Genomic DNA, 17,658 nt, shown 5'->3' with positions numbered 1-17,658 from the left:
ACAAAGGGGAATTGGCTGGTAGCGCAACAGTTTAAGTGCACGTGGGTCAAAGTGCAAGGGCCCGTTTAAGGATCCCAGTTCGAGCCCCCAGCTCCCCACGTGAAGGGGAGTCACTTCACAGGGGGTGAAGCAGGTCTGCAGGTGTCTTTCTCTACCCCTCTCTGTCTTCCCCTCCTCTCTCCATTTCTCTCTTTCCTAACAATGACAACATCAATAACTACAACAACAATGAAAAACAACAAGGGCAACAAAAAGGAAAAATAAATAAATAAGCAAACAAATAAATAAATAAATAATTTTTTAAAAAAAAATTGACAACGAGGAGGTCTTTTAAGGCTAAGGGATAGGGAAGGTAGAGGTTAGAGTGAGGCTCTGACTTTCTTTCTTTTCACTTTGTTGCCCTTTTTTTTATTGTTGTAGTTATTATTGTTGTTGTTGTCATTGTTAGATAGGACAGACAGAAATGGAGAGAGGAGGAGAAAATAGAGAAGGGGAGAGAAAGACAGACACCTGTAGACCTGTTTCACCGCCTGTGAAGGGACACCCTAAGGAGGGGAGCCAGGGGCCCGAACCAGGATCCTTATGCCGGTCCTTGCACTTTTTCCTTCTGACTTAAGAACTCTCCTGATGTATTGCACCAAAGTAAAAGACTCTGGGGGGGGGGGGGAGGGCTCAGGTCCTGGAACATGATGGCAGGGGAGGACCTAATGGGGGTTGAGTTCTGTGGAAAACTGAGAAATGTTACACATGTACAGAGTACTGTATTTTACTGTTGACTGTAAACCATTAATCCTCCAATAAAGAAATAAAGTAAAATAAAAACTCCATAAATTCTCTAGACAAGGGAGACTGAGAGTAAGTTGTAGTTTTTCATGCAGGAGCTCTGGGTGTTTTATTTTGTTTTGTTTTGCCACCAGGGCTATCACTGGGGCTCGGTGCCCTGCAAATGGGGCTAGGGGTTAGAACTCAAGTCCTTGCACACGGTAATGTGTGCAGTCTACTAGGTGTACCACATCCGGGTTTTTTTTTTTTTTTTTTTTGCCTCCAGGGTTATGGCTGGGGCTCGGTGCCTGCACTACTAATCCACTGCTCCCGGAGGCCATTTTTTCCATTTTGTTGTTGGACAGGACTGAGAGAAATTGAGAGAGGAGAGGAAGATAGAGAGAAGAGAAAGACATCAGCAGACCTACTTTACTTGCTTGTAAAGCGATCCCCCAGCAGCTGGGGAGCCCAGAGCCAGAACCAGGATCCTTGTTCCTGTCCCTGTGCTTCGCACTATGTACACTTAACTTGGTGTGCTCCCGCCGGGCCCCCTACATCCGGGTACTTCTGAGTGTCCTTTGGATTACATAAACTCAAGGCTGGTCTAGACCCACAGTAAATGTGTCAATTTTCTTAAGGCCTACACCTGGAACTCTGCTAGAATTTCTGTAGAGAGAATAATGGCGTAAGGGCCGGGCGGAGCGCACCGGGTTAAGTGCACATAGTACAAAGAGCAAGGCTACAAGTTCGAGCCCCCTCCCCGCCTTCCCACCTTCAGGGTATTCGTTTTTCAAGCGATGAGACAGGTCTACAGGTGTCTTTCTCTCTCCCTTTCTATACCTCCTTCTCTCTCAATTTCTCTCTGTCCTACCCAATAAAATGGAAAAAAAAAGGCCTCCAGGAAGAGTGGATTAGTAGTGCCAACACCCAACCCCACAGATAATCCTAAAGGCAAAAAGAGAGGGTGAGAGAGAGAGAATAATGGGTTTCTAATGCTCAGCAACAATAAGAGTGACCACAAGCAGGGCTTTGTAAACTAGGGCACAGCAGGCTATGCTGTCTGTGCTTGAGAGGGTGAGCAGCGGGCAAGAGTCAAGGTTAGGGTCAGCGTGAAGGAAACCGTAAAGAATGCAAACCAGTTCCCGGCCCCCTGCCAGGAGCTGCTGAGACTGCAGAAGCATGGCCCCGCCCCTTGCCCTCTCCCAAACGCCCTGACGTGGCCCTGTCCCTCACCCAATCCCCGCTCACGCCTGCCCATAGGCCCCGCCCCTGTGACGCATGGGTCTTTCTCCAATCCCCGTGCATCCTCAGGCTAGGTCCCACCCCCTCCCGCCCCTCACCCAATCCGCAAGCGTTTCAGCGTAGTCGCTCGCGTCTCCGCTGCTACCTGAGCTGGTTCGGCTTCGGGGTGCGCTAAGAAGATGGAGGCGCTGCTGAGTCGGGAGCTGGGCTGCAGCTTCGTGCGGACCACCGGGCACTCGGGGGGCGGGTGCATTAGCCAGGGCCAGAGTTACGACACCGACAGAGGACGGGTGTTTGTGAAAATGAACTCCAAGTCGGAGGTCAGGGCCGCTGCGATGTGTGGCGGCGGGAGGGGCTGTACTCGGCCGAAGTGCTGGGGCGGGGCTCGGGGGCGGGGTGTGAAATCCTGGTCCGGGTGGAGGTGGCCCGGGTGGGGATATCCTGGGGTCTCTTCTGGGGTCAGCTGCGTGCCCCCTTCCAGCCTCCCCTGAGCCCGCGGCTGGGAGTGAGGGCAGTGGGTGCTGCAGCCGCTTCGTGGGCCGTGGTGGGTGCTGCTCGCAGTGGCGGGTTTAGAACAGGACAGTTTAGAACCCAGCAGCTAATAGACACGTCTTGTCAGGGCTGTACGTGAACTCGCAGGGACCTGAAGCCCTTCCTAGTCCCTGACCCCAACTTCCTTTTTTAATTTTTATTTATTATTGGATAGAGACAGAGAAATTGAGAGGAGAGGTGGAGATAGAGAGGCGGAGGGACACCTGCAGCGCTGCTTCACCCCTGGCAAAGCTTTCCCCCAGAAGATGGGAGCTGGGGGTTCAAACCTGGGTCCTAGCTCATTGTAACATTTGCAATCAACCAGATGCGCCACTACCCGGCCCCCTCTTTAAAATTTTTATTGTATTTATTTTAAATATTCCCTTTTGCTGCCCTTGTTGTTTTATTGCTGTAGTTATTATTGTTGTTGTTATTGATGTTGTCGTTGTTGGATAAACGGAGAGAAATGGAGAGAGAAGGGGAAGACAGAGAGGGGGAGAGAAAGATAGACACCTGCAGACCTATTTCATCTGTGAAGTGACTCCCCTACAGATGGGGAGCTGGGGGCTCGAACCCGCATCCTTAATGCTGGTTCTTGCGCTTTGCGCCATGTGCGCTTAACCCGCTACCACCCGACTCCCCTTTTAAATTTTTAAAAAATATTTATTTATTTATTTATTTATTTATTTGATGGAGACATCCAGAAATTGAGAGGAACAGCGGTAGAGAGACACCTGCAGCCCTGCATCACCACTCATGAAGCTTTCCCTTTGCAGGTGGGGACCAGGGGCTTGAACCCAGTCTTTGAGCATGATAGCATGCTCGCTCAACAACACCCAGCCCCTAATTAAATTATTTTTTTCTTTTCTTTCTTTCTCTCCTTTTTATGTATTTATTTATTTATTTTTAGGTAGAGCTAGAGTAGAGGCCACAGCACCGAAGCTTCTTTCAGTGTGGTGGGGTCAGGCTTGAACCTGGCAAAACCCCCTACTTTTAACTTCGACAGAAACAGAGCCACGGGAGCACCACTCTAATGTTGGTGAAGCTTCCCTTGGTGCAATGCTTAGTGCTTCTGTTCCTGGCCACCCTGGGGCCCTAAGACACTACTCCCATCATTAGTGACCTCATCCCCTCCACCAAGGTGCCTGCATGATGAATCTTCCACTCCTAATGGCCATCTTTTCTTCCCTCCCTCCCTTTTATCTTCCTTTCTCTTCCTTCCTTCCTTCCTTTCTTTTTTCTTTATTTGATAGGATAGAGAGAAAGTGAAAGGGGGGAAGGGAAGATAGAAAAGGAGAAAGACAGGCGGTAGCAGCGGGTTAAGCCCGCGTGGTGCAAAGTGCAAGGACCGCACAAGGATCTCAGTTGGAGCCACCCCTCCCCACCTGCAGGGGAGTCTCTTGACAGGCGGTGAAGCATGTCTGCAGGTGTCTATCTTCCCCCTCTGTCTTTCCCATCTCTCTCCATTTCTCTCTGTCCTATCCAACAGCAATGACAACAATAATAATAATGACAACAGCAAGGGCAACAAAAGGGAAAAAATAACCTTCAGGAGCAGTGGATTCGCAATGCAGGCACTGAGCCCCAGTGATAACCCTGGAGGCAAAAAAAAAAAAAAAAGAAGAAGAAGAAAGACACAGAGACACCTTAGTACTTGCTCCATACCTGTGAAGCTTCTGCCTGCAGGTGGGGAGTCTGGGCTCCAACCCAGGTCTTTGCACATGGTGATGTGCACTCACCAGATGCACCACCACCCAGGCCTCAGGATCTGACCTTCTGATTGCTAGGTTTCCACATGGGAATTCTGAAGGAACACAAATATTCAGGCCCTTGTCGCCACCACCAGTTTGTTTATCAACTTTTCCTCAAGGGCTCTGTATTAGGTAGGTGGCACAGAGGTGGTGCCACTCACACAGCCTCCCAATTTTTAAATTTTCAGTTTAAGGACTGGACAGAAGGGGGAGGGACAATCAGCATCCCTCTCCCCAAACATGAAACTCCCAGGAGCCTGTGTGCCATGTATTGAGGTACATGCTTAACTCCAAGCTTCACTATATGACTTCTTAAAGGTTTATTTATTTACTAGGGAGAGAGAGGATGAATCCAAGTATCACTCTGGAATAGACATACCTGGGATTGAACCTGGGATCTCACACATTTGCCATGGAGCCACCTCCCCCACTATAGTGATTTATTTATTTATTTTCCCCCCTTTTGTTGCCCTTGTTGTTGTAGCCTCATTGTGGTTATTATTGTTGATGTTGTTCATTGTTGGATAGGACAGAGAGAAATGGAGAGAGGAGGGGAAGACAGAGAGAGAGGGGGAGAGAAAGATAGACACCTGCAGACCTGCTTCACTGCCTGTGAAGCGACTCCCCTGCAGGTGGGGAGCCGGGGTTCGAACCGGGATCCTTATGCCGGTCCTTGTGCTTTGTGCCACCTGCGCTTAACCCGCTGCGCTACAACCCGACTCCCCTCCTATAGGTTTCTTATAGTCCTTTATAGGTAGTTCCAAATGTGCCCCCATTTTTTTGCCAACAGGATTATTGATGCATCTAAGCAGTTGCACGACCCCACCACTCCCAGATGCCATCCACTCCTTTTCTTCTTTCCTTTTTTTTTTTTTTTGGTGGAAACTGAGAGTCAGAGAGAAACAATATAGGAGTGTTTACCACATAGTGAAACTCCTCTTGAGATCGTATAATACAAAACCAATGCTAAATCACTAATGATAAAAAACAAAAGGGAAAACAAACAAAAAAAAACCTGTATAGAACCTTTCCAGAAGTGATCTTGCTTTCCCACCTCCACTGTTTTTTGACAGGCTAAAAGAATGTTTGAAGGTGAGATGGCAAGTTTGAGTGCCATCCTAAAAACAGGCACAGTGAAAGTGCCCAAGCCTCTCAAGGTTCTTGATGCCCCAGGAGGTGGCAGCATGCTAGTGATGGAGCACTTGGACATGCGCTATCTCAGCAGGTATGTCTTGCCACCTTCCACTTTGATGAGCTCTTTTCTCCTCTGCATTGTTCCATCATACCCAAAGCTTGTGTTTGGTGTAATTCCAAGGGTGTGCGATAAGGAACTCATGAGGGGGCCAGGTGGTGACATACCTGGTTAAGTGCATGTATTACCATGCACAAGGACCTGAGTTCAAGCCCCTGCTCCCCACTGCAGGAGGAAAGCTTCATGAGCAGTAAAGCATTATGGCAAGTGTTGCTCTTACTGCCTCTCCCTCTCCCTCTCAATTTTTCTCTGTTCTATCAAACTATATATATATATATATATATTTGTTAAGGAATTTATGGGGCTGGATGGTGGCTTAACTGGTTGAGTGCACATGTTAACAATGCAAAAGTACCCAGGTTCAAGCCCCAAGTCCTCATCTGCAGGGGGAGAACTTCACAGGTGGTAAAGCAGGTTTGCAGTTATCTCAGTCTTTCTTCCTCTCTGTCTTATTCTTTTTTTTTTTTTTTTTTTTGCCAACATGGTTCTTGCTGGGGTTCAGTTCCTGCACTGTGAATCCACTGCTCCTGGAAGCCATTTCCCCCCCTTTTGTTGCCCTTGTTGCTGTAGCCTTGTGGTTATTGTTGTTGTTGATGTCGTTCGTTGTTGGATAGGACAGAGAAATGGAGAGAGGAGAGGAAGACAGACACCTGCAGACCTATTTCACCACCTGTGAAGTGACTCCCCTGCAGGTGCAAAGCCGGGGGCTCGAACCGGGATCCTTCCACCGGTCCTTGTGCTTCGCGCCACGTGCGCTCAACCCACTGCACTACCGCCTGACCCCCCTCTGTGTCTTATTCTTCCCTCTTGATATCTATTTTTTATAAACTGATAATAAAGATAATAAAAATAATTAAAAGATAAATTTTAAAAAATTTTAAAGGAATTCATGACTCTACTTACCACACCCTTTGCAAGGAAAGGGTTCTCTCAGGTAAGATTCTGACCAAGAACCTGACTGCAAGTTCACAGGAGACTGAGAAATAATCAGGTCCTCTTTTACCCTCTTTGCTTCACCAAAACAAACTTGATGACCTCAAAATGTTTGACCCACTTCGTGTGGCTTGAGAACTCCCCAATGGATGTAGATTTGACCTGCATGTGTGCTGAGCTTTTCCTGTTGGTTTCACAGTCATGCTGCAAAGCTCGGAAGCCAGCTAGCAGAGCTCCACCTGCATAACAAGAAGCTTGGAGACGCGCTTCAGAAGGAGGCCAGCACCGTGGGTATGGGGTGGTGTGGGCTGGAGGCCCCCAGAGGAGGACATTCAGCCAGCAGGGGTGTGGGTGGCATTCTTTTTATATATATTATTGGAGAGACAGAGAGAAATTGAGAAGGGAGGGGGAGACAAAGAGGAAGAGAGGCAGAAAGACACCTGTAGCCCTGCTCCACAACTCATGAAGCTTTCCCCCTGCAAGTGGGGACCAGGGACTTGAACCTGGTCCTTGTGCACTATAATGTGTGCGCTTAACCAGGTGCGCCACCTGACCCCTGGGTGGCATTCTGTCTCAGACTTACAAGGCTCCAAGTAGCATGAGTGTCCAAGGAGAGGAATTTCAACCCTGGTTGGGTCTGAATGTTTGGGTGTAGTGGACATGTGGTTAGTGCACTGGGTATTGCAAATGTGTTAGACAGGAATTGTTCCTGATCTCAAAACTCTTATCCTATTATGTTACCTTTTACCTCTCACCCTCAGAAGAGAGGCTCTTATGAACAAGAGTTAGGATAATGATTCTGCAAAAAAACTTTTTTTTCCACACTCCAGGGTTATTACTGAGGCTTGGTGCCTGAACTACAAATCCACTGCTCCTGGAGGCCATTTTTCCCATTTTCTTTTCTTTAGAGAATAGGACAGAGAAAAATTGAGAGGGTGTCTTGTAACATTTTCATGCATTGACATGGACTCAAGCATGGTTAAGTGTTAGGCAGAGTAGCTGACACGCCAGAAAACAGGTAACCAAGAATCTCCTGTACTAGAGAAATCCTGCCCAACTAGACAAATTCCACCAAGCTCTTGTCCTGAGAAAATCTAGCAGATGAGAGAGAATTTTCTATGTGAGACAGGATTCTGTGATGCAACTACTATTCCTTCCAAGGTACTTATTATGGAATTCAGTCCTTGAGGATTTTCTTTCTTTTTTTTCTTTTTTCTTTTTTTTGAATTTTTTTTTTTTTGCCTCCAGGGTTGTTGCTGGGGCACAGTGCCTACACCATGAATCCACTGCTCCTGGAGGCCATTTTTTTTTCCCCTTTTGTTGCCCTTGTTTAGCCTTGTTGTGGTTATTATTGTTGTTGTTGATATCCTTCATTCTTGGATAGGACAGAGAGAAATGGAGAGAGGAGGGGAAGACAGAGGGGGAGAGAAAGACAGACACCTGTACACTTAATTCACTGCCTGTGAAGCAACTCCCCTGCAGGTGGGGAGCCGGGGGCTGGAACCAGGATCCTTCTGCCTGTCCTTGCGCTTTGCGCCACCTGCACTTAACCCGCTGCACTACTGCCTGACCCCCTCTTTTGAAATTTTTGAAATTTTTTGAAATTTTTGAAATTTTTAAAAGTATTTATTTATTTATTCCCTTTTGTTCCCCTTGCTGGTTTTTTTTTTTTTTTTTTTTTTTAACCAGAGCACTGTTCAGCTCTGGCTTTTGGTGGTACGTGGGATTGAACCTGGGACTTTGGAGCCTCAGGCATGAGAGTCTGTTTGCATAACCATTATGCTATCTACCCTCTGCCCTCCCCTTGCTGTTTTATTGTTGTAGTTATTATTGTTGTTGTTATTGATGTCGTTGTTAGCTAGGACAGAGAGAAATTGAGAAAGGTGAAGAAGACGGGGAGAGAAAGATAAGACACCTGCAGACCTGCTTTACCGCCTGTGAAGCGACTCCCCTGCAGGTGGGGAGCCAGGGGCTTGAATCAGGATCCTTAGGCAGGTCTTTGTGCAACTGTGCTTAACCCTCAGAGCTACTGCCCGATTCCCTCTTGAGGATTTTCTTTGGCTTTGGGGAGCTGCATACTGGAAAAGGATGAGACAGTTTGCAAGTACTAAGGTTGTTTTTTTTTTTTTAAAGATTTTATTTATTTATTAATGAGAAAGATAGGAGGAGAGAGAAAGAACCAGACATCATTCTGGCACATGTGTTGCCAGGGATCAAACTCAGGACCTCATGCTTGAGAGTCCAAAGCCTTATCACTGTGCCACCTCCCGGACCACCTAAGGTTGATTTTTTATAGATGCAAATACAAAACTGGTCATTGAAAGCAATCTTTTGCTAGTGGGTCATGAATGTCTTTTTCTCCCTTTTCTTGGAGACAAGGTTGTTTCTCTTCTGAGTATCCTTTGGTGCTTCTGGAAAGCAGTGAGCATCCCTGATTCTTAGTCTGCTGGAACAAACTCTGTTCCTAGGTCCTATAGGCTAATGAAGACTAGGTCCCTTGTCTTTGGCTGGGACATGAGTTAGAGAGAGGCATGCTGAGGCCAGACCTCACAGCAACTCTGGGCTGCAAGAGCAGAGTCTGAGGGAGTAAGAGAACTAGTCATATCTCTCTCTCTCCCTCCCTTTCTTTCTGCCTGCCTTCCTTGTGGGGATGGGCATGGCGTGGGGGTAGATGTTTCTGGGAATCCAACCCAGGGGCTCGTTCCTGGGCAATATGTGCTCTGAGCTATGTTCCTGGCAGAACTAGTCATCTCTCTTGACTTCCTTTTGCTGCAAGGGAAAGGAGGCGGGCAGGTGGAACTGCCTTTCGTGGAGCAGTTTGGGTTTGACGTGGTGACCTGCTGTGGATACCTCCCCCAGGTGAGTGACACTTTGCCTCCGCTTTGCAGTTGGGTCTTCTGTTCAAATACAGAAGGGAGAAGGGGGAAGCCCGCCTTTTTTTTTTTTTCTTTGTTAATTTTTAAGAGGGGTACATGAGGTTTACCCACATGCTAGCACATGCTAGGTTAGCTTAGCTCAGATAAGCAGTAAAGGACCATCAAGTTACAATGCTGGCCTTCCTTCCTTTCTTACTTCTTTCCTTCCCTTCCTCCCTCCTTTCTCTCCTTCCTGCTTTCTTTTTTCTTTTTATTTATTGGATAGAGACAAATCAAGAAGGAAGGGGAAGGTGGAGAGAGAGAGAGATCTGTAGCATTGCTTCTCTGCTTATGAAGCTTCCTCCCTGTAGGTAGAGAGCAGGGACTTGAACCCAGGTACTTGCATATTGTAACATGTATGTTCTACCAAGTACACCACCAATCAGCTCTGGAATGCTGGATTTCAACATGCATGAAAATTAGAAAATTAAAAGAAAAATAAAATTAGGGGCTGGGTAGTAGTACACTGAATTAAGTACACAAACCTGCTTAAACACAGGTTTAAGCACCCAATTCCTGTTTGCAGGAGGGAAACTTCATGAGTGGTGAAGCAGAATTGTCTGTTTCTCTCCCTCTCCAACTACCCTTTTCTCTTAGTTTCTCTCTGTATCTAAAAGTAAGTCTTTAAAAAGCTTTTTTAGTGGTCCAGGAGATGGCACAGTAGATAAAGCACTGGACTCTTAGGAGGGAGGTCCTGAGTTCAATCCCCAGCAGCATATGTACCAGAGTGATGTCTGGTTCTTTCTCTCTCTCCTCCTCTTTTTCATGGATAAATAAATAAAATCTTTTAAAAAATAAATAAATAAAAAGCTTTTTAAAAAATCAAATAATAGGGGGCTGGGTGGTGGCAGAGCGGGTTAAATGCATATGGCGCAAAGCGCTAGGACTGGCATAAGGATCCTTGTTTGAACCCCTGGCTCCCCACCCTCAAGGGGGTCATTTCACAGGCGGTGAAACAGGTTTGCAGGTGTCTATCTTTCTCTCCCCAACTCTGTCTTCCCCATCTCTCTATTTCTCTTTGACCTATCCAACAATGACTACAGTAATAACAACAATAATAACAACGATAAACAACAAGGGCAACAAAAGGGAAAAATAGCCTCCAAAAGCAGTGGATTCAAAGTGCAGGCACTGAGTCCCAGCCATAACCCTGGAGGCAAAATAATAATAATAATAATCAAATAATTAAAAATTTTCAGGGGACCAGCAAGCTGATGCATTTAATCAGCACCTGCCCTGCTGTGCACAAAGCCTAGGATCAAGCCCTGACACACCACTAGGGGGTCCTATGGCAGTGAGTGGGGAGCTGTCTTGATGCTGAGGTATCTATCCGTTTGTCTTCCTCTCATCAATGTATCTGAAGAGGTCTGCCTGGAGTATGGAAACAGTGCATGTGTGAAGTGAGGCCCTGGTGACAAGTGAACAGATAGCCCTGGGACTGGAACTTTGAGTTAGTGATTTTCAGCTCTTCTGTGAGTCTCAGCATGCACAGCTCTGCTTGATGCATAGGGAATGCAGAATGGGGAGGATGGAAGGGACACTGGCAGGCAGCTTCTCAGAAGGGGCTACTGAGTCACGTAGATGACTTTAGGGGCTTACTCGTAGGCAAGGGGGAGATAGACACTACAGATTTTGAAATGTTGAGGAAGTCGTGTGAGACCCTGTGTGGTGACATTAGTGACTGGCATTGGGGCTCCATGGCCCTGTCAATTTCAGGCTGGAGCTGGGCATTTTCACTGGTTCTGCTCCTTTTCTTCCTATAGCTTGCTGGGTATATGTACACGTACACATGTGTGAGTGTGTGGGTGGGATTCTGTCATGTGACTGAAGAGAGATCCTCTGTGACCCAGTGTGGTGGTCAGAAATGAGACGTGGGGTACCAGGCAGTGGTGCACCTGGTTGAGCGCACACATGACCATGCACTAGGACCTGGGTTTGAGCCCCCGCTCCTTACCTGCATGGAGGACATTTTAGAAGTGGCTAAGCAAGTCAGCAGATGTCTATTTCTCTTCCTCTCTGTCTCCCTTTCCCCTCTCAATTTCTCTCTGTCCTAGCAACTAAAATAGAAAGAAAAAAGGGAAGAATGGCCACCAGAAGAGGTGGATTTGTAATGCTGTAACAATAACCTGGGTGGGAATAGAAAGGAAGGAAGGAAGAAGAAAAGAAAGGAGGGGAAGGAAAGGAAAGGGGGGCCAGGTGATGGCATATCTGGTTAGGCACACTGTAAAGGGCCCAAGGACCTGGGTTAAAGCCCCCAGTCCCATCTATAGGGAGGAAACTTCCTAAGCAATGAAGCAGTGCAGTAGGTATCTTTCTGTCTCTTTCCCTCTCTATCTCCCCCTTTCCTCTTGACTTCTGGCTGTCTCTATCGAACAAACAAGAGTAAAAAATATATAAGAGAAGAGGAGGGGGAAAGAAGCAAGGAAGCAAGGTAGGGAAGAAAGAAGTGAGCCAGAGGCAAGGCCAGCAGGTTCTGGCCTCTGCTTCTCCACAATATGGATTGAGAGAGAACATCCTGGAGCTTTTCCAAGTGGAACTTGTTACTCACATTGGGGAGGGTCCCCTTGTTCCTGGAATGGGCACCCGGGTCCCTGCTCACCATAAAGTCTGTGCTGCCTGGTCAGCTTTACTCCCATGCCCACTGAGCATCATGACCAGCCCTCTCCACTATGTTCCCACCCTCCCCCCATTCTGACCTTTCTCTGAACCTCTGCTGTCTCCCATTCAGGTCAATGACTGGCAGGAGGACTGGGTGGCATTCTATGCCCAGCAGCGCATTCAGCCCCAGATGGACATGGTGGAGAAAGGGTCTGGGGACAGGGAGGCCCGTGAGCTCTGGGCTGCTCTGCAGGTGAGTGGAGCCCTGCACACACAGTTGCACTTAGAAAAGCACCTGCCTGCCTCCCTCCTGCCTGCCTGTCGCTTTGCTGAGGCTGCATTCCTCTCTGCAGTTAAAGATCCCAGGCCTGTTCCGGGATGTGGACATCACTCCAGCCCTGCTCCACGGAGACCTCTGGGGAGGAAACGTAGCTGAGGATGCTTCTGGGCCCATCATTTTTGACCCGGCTTCTTTCTACGGCCACTCAGAATATGAGCTGGCAATAGCTGGCATGTTTGGGGGCTTCAGTAGCTCTTTCTACTCCGCCTACCACAGCAGAATCCCCAAGGCTCCAGGATTTGAGAAGCGCCTCCAGTTGTATCAGCTCTTTCACTATTTGAACCATTGGAATCATTTTGGATCGGGCTATAAAGGGTCCTCCCTCAACATCATGAGAAATCTCATCAAATGAACTTGTTTTCTCTGGGGGTGAGGGTGGGGGGAGACCTCTGAGGGGTCTGCCAAGGGCCTCAAGTTCAGGGGTACCAGATCCTAACCAGAGGTCTGTTTGCTCCAAAGTCCTCTACAGGACTTCTTGTTCACTTCTTCATACCCCTGGAAAGCTCTTGACCAATATTGCAAGCCTTATAAAGTGCACACTATTTTAGAAGAAAGGTTTTTTTCATCCTAAAGTTGTACATTTTGTTGGACATAATTATAGCTAAAGTTGCACTAGAAATAATGACTTGGGACTGTAGGATAGCTCACTGGGTTTGTCATGTGTGCCCCAGTGCTGAACCCTGGTACCACATGGGAAAGCTCCTGTGGCACCAGGGAGAAGCTTTGCATGGTCATATCTCTTCCTCTCTCTATCCAAATGAAATGTTAGTCCAGAACATACAAAAAAAAAAAAAAAAAAAGAGGTGGAGGAGGAGGATTATTGATGTGAACAGGGGACCTAGGGAGCATGAACTATGTCAAACTCACTCTTGCCCCAAATATAGACAAGGAGCAGCTCGGGTGCCAGGCAGTGCTGCCAAGGACACCTTTCTTCAGCTGTTCTCTGGATTGTTTTGCTGTCGACACTGGGGCTTCGCCACTCCTAGCCAACTTTTCGAGACAGACACAGGAAGAGAGGGAGAGATGTCACAGCATCACGCTCTCCCCAGTGAGGCTCGAACCTGGGTCCCTGCATGGCAAAGCAGGTACCCTTCCAGGTGAGCTGTCTTGCCAGGCCCTACTGTTCCCTGTTTTATGCCCAGAAATGACTCTGGAGTTTAGGTTGATACTTTTGATTGGGTAAGTCCTGGGTCTAGACGCATAATCAATTCTGTAGTATTGTCTTACAATGACTATTGCCAAGATCAAGTTCATTCCAGTTTCTGTGTCACTGCTGAACCTTGCTATGGACTGAGCAGCCTGGAAAATGAGTCTAGTTGTGACCCAACAGCTAGCTTCAGGGTGTCCTGGGTGAGTTGAGGGGCCATTGAATTGCTTCTTTTTCTAAAGTTTGTCTGATTTTTCTTTGAAACATGAGAACAAACACTAAGCCAGTATTTTTCCTCCTTCCTGAAGTGATGAGAAATGTGAATGACATTGATGCTAATAAACTCTTGCATAAAAATTCCAATGAAGCTCCTGAGGTGATACAGGAGACTGCCCATGAGGCTCATCTCATTGTAACCCAGTTTTCTTTTTTTCTTCAGAGCACTGCCCAGCTCTGTTTTATGATAGAATAGGTGATTGAAGCTGGGGCCTCAGAGCCTCATTCTTGAGAGTCTTTTTGCATAACCATTATGCTATCTTCCCCCAAAGAGTTATTTTTTCTTTGGCTTTTTACTCAGTAAAAGAATATCACAAAATTTCAAAAGACAGGCAAGAGTAGCCTGAGGATTTATTTGCTATTGGTTTCAGCCCACTGGTAAGGAGTGTTGGAATTGGACCAATGATGTGACTCTTAAAATTGTAAAAAGCCTTCAACTATACCATTAGGAAGCTTTGAGCAAAATGAAGGTTGATTGTGATCAGGGAGGTGGCTCAGCAGTGGAGTGCAGGACTGACTTACATTCATAAGGTACTAAGTTTGATCCCTGGGACTTCATATACTATAGTGATACCTTGGTTCTCTCTCTTTCCCTCATTAACATATAAATAAATCATTAAGACAAAAATAGCCTATTGTGCAGAGGACTTGGAAGTCCCACTGTACACTGGGCCACAGTGAGGCCACATATGGGGTAGGTGTGTACCCAGGCTTCACTGGAGTAGCAGATGGGGTCCTTGGGTTTTGCATACTCATAGTTTATTTTTATTTATTTTTTGTTTAAGTAATGGTCATCATCTGCCTCTTTTTTTTTTTTTTGCCTCTAGGGTTATCACTGTGGCTCATCAGCACTACAAATACACTGCTCCTGGTGGCCATTATTTCCATTCTTATTGGGTAGGGCAGAGGAATTGAGAAGTGAGGGGAGATACAGAGGGAGAGAGAAAGATAGACACCTGCAGGCCACTTGTGAAGTATCCCTTCTGTAGGTGGGAAACGGGGACTTGAACCAGGATCCTTGCACTGGTACTTGTGCTATGTGTGTTTAACCAGGTGTGACACTGCCCATCTCCTTTTCTTTTTTTCTTTCTTTCCCTCTTTTTTTGTGGTTAATAGTGGTTGACAAGATTTTAAGATTACAGGATATAGCTTCACGTGGCACCCATGACCAAAATTCTTTGTCCCCTCCCACCCTTCCCAACTCATTGTTTATTGATGATTTAAAACATAAGAGTGGGAGTTCAGGGTCCAGCAGTGGCACACCCAGGTAAGTGCTTGTTACCATGCATAAGGACCTAGGTTTGAGCCCCCACTTCCCACCTGCAGGAGTGGGGTGTGTGTGGGGAGGGGGTTCACAAGCAATAGAGCAAGTCTGTAGATAACTCTCCCTCTCTATTGCCCCCTCTCTTCTCAGTTTTTCTCTGTCCTATCATATAAACTAGAAAAAATGGGGGAAAAGGCCAACAGGAGAACAGGAGTAGTGGATTTGTAGTATTGACACCGAACCCCAGCAATAATCCTGGCTGCAAAACTAAATTAATTGATTAAATAAAGTAGTCTAGGAGATGGCACAGTAGATAAGGCATTGGACTCTCAAGCATGAGATCCAGAGTTCAGTCCCCAGCAGCACATGTACCAGAGTGATGTCTGTTTCCTTCTCTCTCCTATCTTTCTCATTAATAAATAAATAAAATCTTCAAAATAAAATAAAGGAAAGAAAATTGGACCTGTGAGACTGCTCACTGGTCTAGTGCTTTTGTGGGGCCCTGGGTTTGTTCCCCAACAGTATAAGTGAATAAAACTTAAGTGGCCTTGGAAGTGGCTATCACTAGACTATTGAATAGGATTTACACATGAAGTCCCAAGTTTAATCCTCAACATACAGGTACCGGAGTGAGCCTCTGGTTCTCTCTCTACATCATAAATAAGTAAATAAATATAAAAATAAATAAAACTTAAAAGTGGGAAACTGAAGTGTGGGAAGAGCAAGGAAGCAAGAATTAAATAGCCCACAAGCAGTCTTGAATTATCTAAATGAAGCAGATCTGTCAGAGCAGTGAGCCCCAAGGGGGTGGGGTGGGGTGAGGCATGCCTGGCTCTTATCTGGCCATGTGACCAGTAGTGTGTTTATTGTTGACAACTTTCATCAACAGAACTTCGTTTCACCACTTGATTGCAAAAAAAAAAATGGTATACAATTCATTGCTGTCTACTAAGTGCTGTTCTTAGTGACTCCATGAGATCTGGGGTACTGTCAAGGAAGACTGAAAGTAGCTGTTAAGGGGGCTAGGCAAACATACACCAGGCTGAACGAACATGCTGACATGCTCTAGGACTCGGGTTTGAGCCCTTGCCCCCAACCTGCAATGGGGAAGCTTTATCAGTAGTGAAACCAGTCTGCAGGTGTTACTTTTTCTCTCCCTCTCTATCTTCCCCTCCCCTCTCAATTTCTCTGTCTTCTTAAATAAAATAAAGGAAAAAATGGTTGTGGGGAGCAGTGGATTCATAGTGCCAGTACTGACCCCCAACAATAACCCGAGTGGCCATAAAAATAGTAATTAAGAAAGCAAAGAAAGGTGGTTTGGGAGGTGGTGTGGTGAATAAGGCAGTGGACTCTCAAATGTGAGTTCCTGAGTTCAACTCCCGGCAGCACATGTACCAGAGTGATGTATGTTTCTTTCTCTCTCCTACCTTCTTTATGAATAAATAAAATCTATTAAAAAATAAAAAAGAGGGAGTCGGGCGGTAGCGCAGCGGGCCTAAACGCAGGTGGCGCAAAGCACAAGGACCGGCATAAGGATCCCTCTTCGAACCCCGGCTCCCCACCTGCAGGGGAGTCACTTCACAGGCAGTGAAGCAGGTCTGCAGGTGTCTATCTTTCTCTCCTCCTCTCTGTCTTCCCCTCCCTCTCTCCATTTCTCTCTGTCCTATCCAACAACAATAATAACTACAACAATAAAACAACAAGGGCAACAAAAGGGAATAAATAAAATAAATATTTAAAAAAATAAAATAAAAAAGAGTAAAACAGCAAGGGCAACAAAAGGGAATAAATAAATATTAAAAATTAAATAAAGAGGGGCCTGGTGGTGGTGCACCTGGATGAGTGCACATTACAATGAGCAAGATCCCCCCACCTGCAGGGGAGTCACTTCACAGGTGGTGAAGCAGGTCTGCAGGTGTCTGTCTTTTGCTCTCCCTCTCTGTCTTCCCCTCATCTCTCCATTTCTCTCTGTTCTATCTAACAACGACGACAACAATAATAATTACAACAATAATAAAAACGACAAGGGCAACAAAAGGGAAAATTTAAAAAAATTAAAAAAAAAACAATGCGCAAGATCCCAGGTTCAAGCCCCCAGTTCCTACCTGCAGGGAGGGAAAGCTTTGCAAGTGGTGAAGCAGGACTACAGGTGTGTCTCTCTCCCTCTCCTCCCTCAATTTCTGGCTGTCTCTATCCAATAAATAAATAAAAATTATTAAAACAAAATACGGAGTCAGGCGGTAGTGTAGTGGATTAAGCGCAAGTGGCGCAAAGTGCAAGGACCCGCATAAGGATCCTGGTTCGAGGATCCCCGGCTCCCCACTTGCAGGGGAGTCGCTTCACAAGTGGTGAAGCAGGTCTGCAGGTGTCTTATCTTTCTCTCCCCCTCTCTCCATTTCTCCTCTCTCTCCTCTCTCCATTTCTCTCTGTCCTATCCAACAGCGATGGCATCAATAACAATAATAACTAAAACAATAAAACAAGGACAACAAAAGAATAAATAAATAGTAAAAAAAGATTTTAAAATAGAAACTGTCAGAGTGGTTGCCAAAAGTGTGTAAATTTCAGACCCCATGGCCACTGGCCTACTCAAGAGTTGCTGATTGCGGATGGATCCATTCTGTGAAGCTCTGCACACAGCACAGGA

The 17,658-nt window shown here is 46.4% G+C and overlaps 1 protein-coding gene across 2 annotated transcripts; it reads left to right on the top strand.

The window, feature by feature from the left end:
* Positions 1–2,141: 2,141 nt before the first annotated feature.
* FN3KRP (fructosamine 3 kinase related protein) lies at positions 2,142–13,834 on the top strand. 2 transcript variants are annotated; one of them, XM_060171689.1, is made up of 7 exons: positions 2,142–2,324; positions 5,360–5,511; positions 6,671–6,762; positions 8,846–8,866; positions 9,248–9,330; positions 12,115–12,237; positions 12,338–13,834. In XM_060171689.1, exons 1-7 carry the CDS (start codon positions 2,184–2,186, stop codon positions 12,674–12,676), a joined length of 951 nt encoding a protein of 316 aa, XP_060027672.1. In that variant the 5' UTR covers positions 2,142–2,183; the 3' UTR covers positions 12,677–13,834. The 2 variants fall into 2 exon arrangements, with proteins under 2 accessions (XP_060027672.1, XP_060027673.1); XM_060171690.1 differs by lacking the exon at positions 8,846–8,866 and having other exon boundaries at positions 2,143–2,324.
* Positions 13,835–17,658: the final 3,824 nt, after the last annotated feature.

The sequence above is a fragment of the Erinaceus europaeus genome, chromosome 14, assembly GCF_950295315.1.
Source record: "Erinaceus europaeus chromosome 14, mEriEur2.1, whole genome shotgun sequence".
NCBI lineage: Eukaryota > Metazoa > Chordata > Mammalia > Eulipotyphla > Erinaceidae > Erinaceus > Erinaceus europaeus.
This window is presented reverse-complemented; position numbering and strand designations above follow the sequence as displayed.

Excerpts from the sequence above, each read along its gene's own strand:
- FN3KRP (XM_060171689.1), top strand. The coding sequence starts at position 2,184 with ATGGAGGCGCTGCTGAGTCGGGAGCTGGGCTGCAGCTTCGTGCGGACC. Across the intron at positions 5,512-6,670 it reads GACATGCGCTATCTCAGCAG|TCATGCTGCAAAGCTCGGAA; the intron begins GTATGTCTTGCC and ends TTGGTTTCACAG. Across the intron at positions 9,331-12,114 it reads GCTGTGGATACCTCCCCCAG|GTCAATGACTGGCAGGAGGA; the intron begins GTGAGTGACACT and ends TCTCCCATTCAG.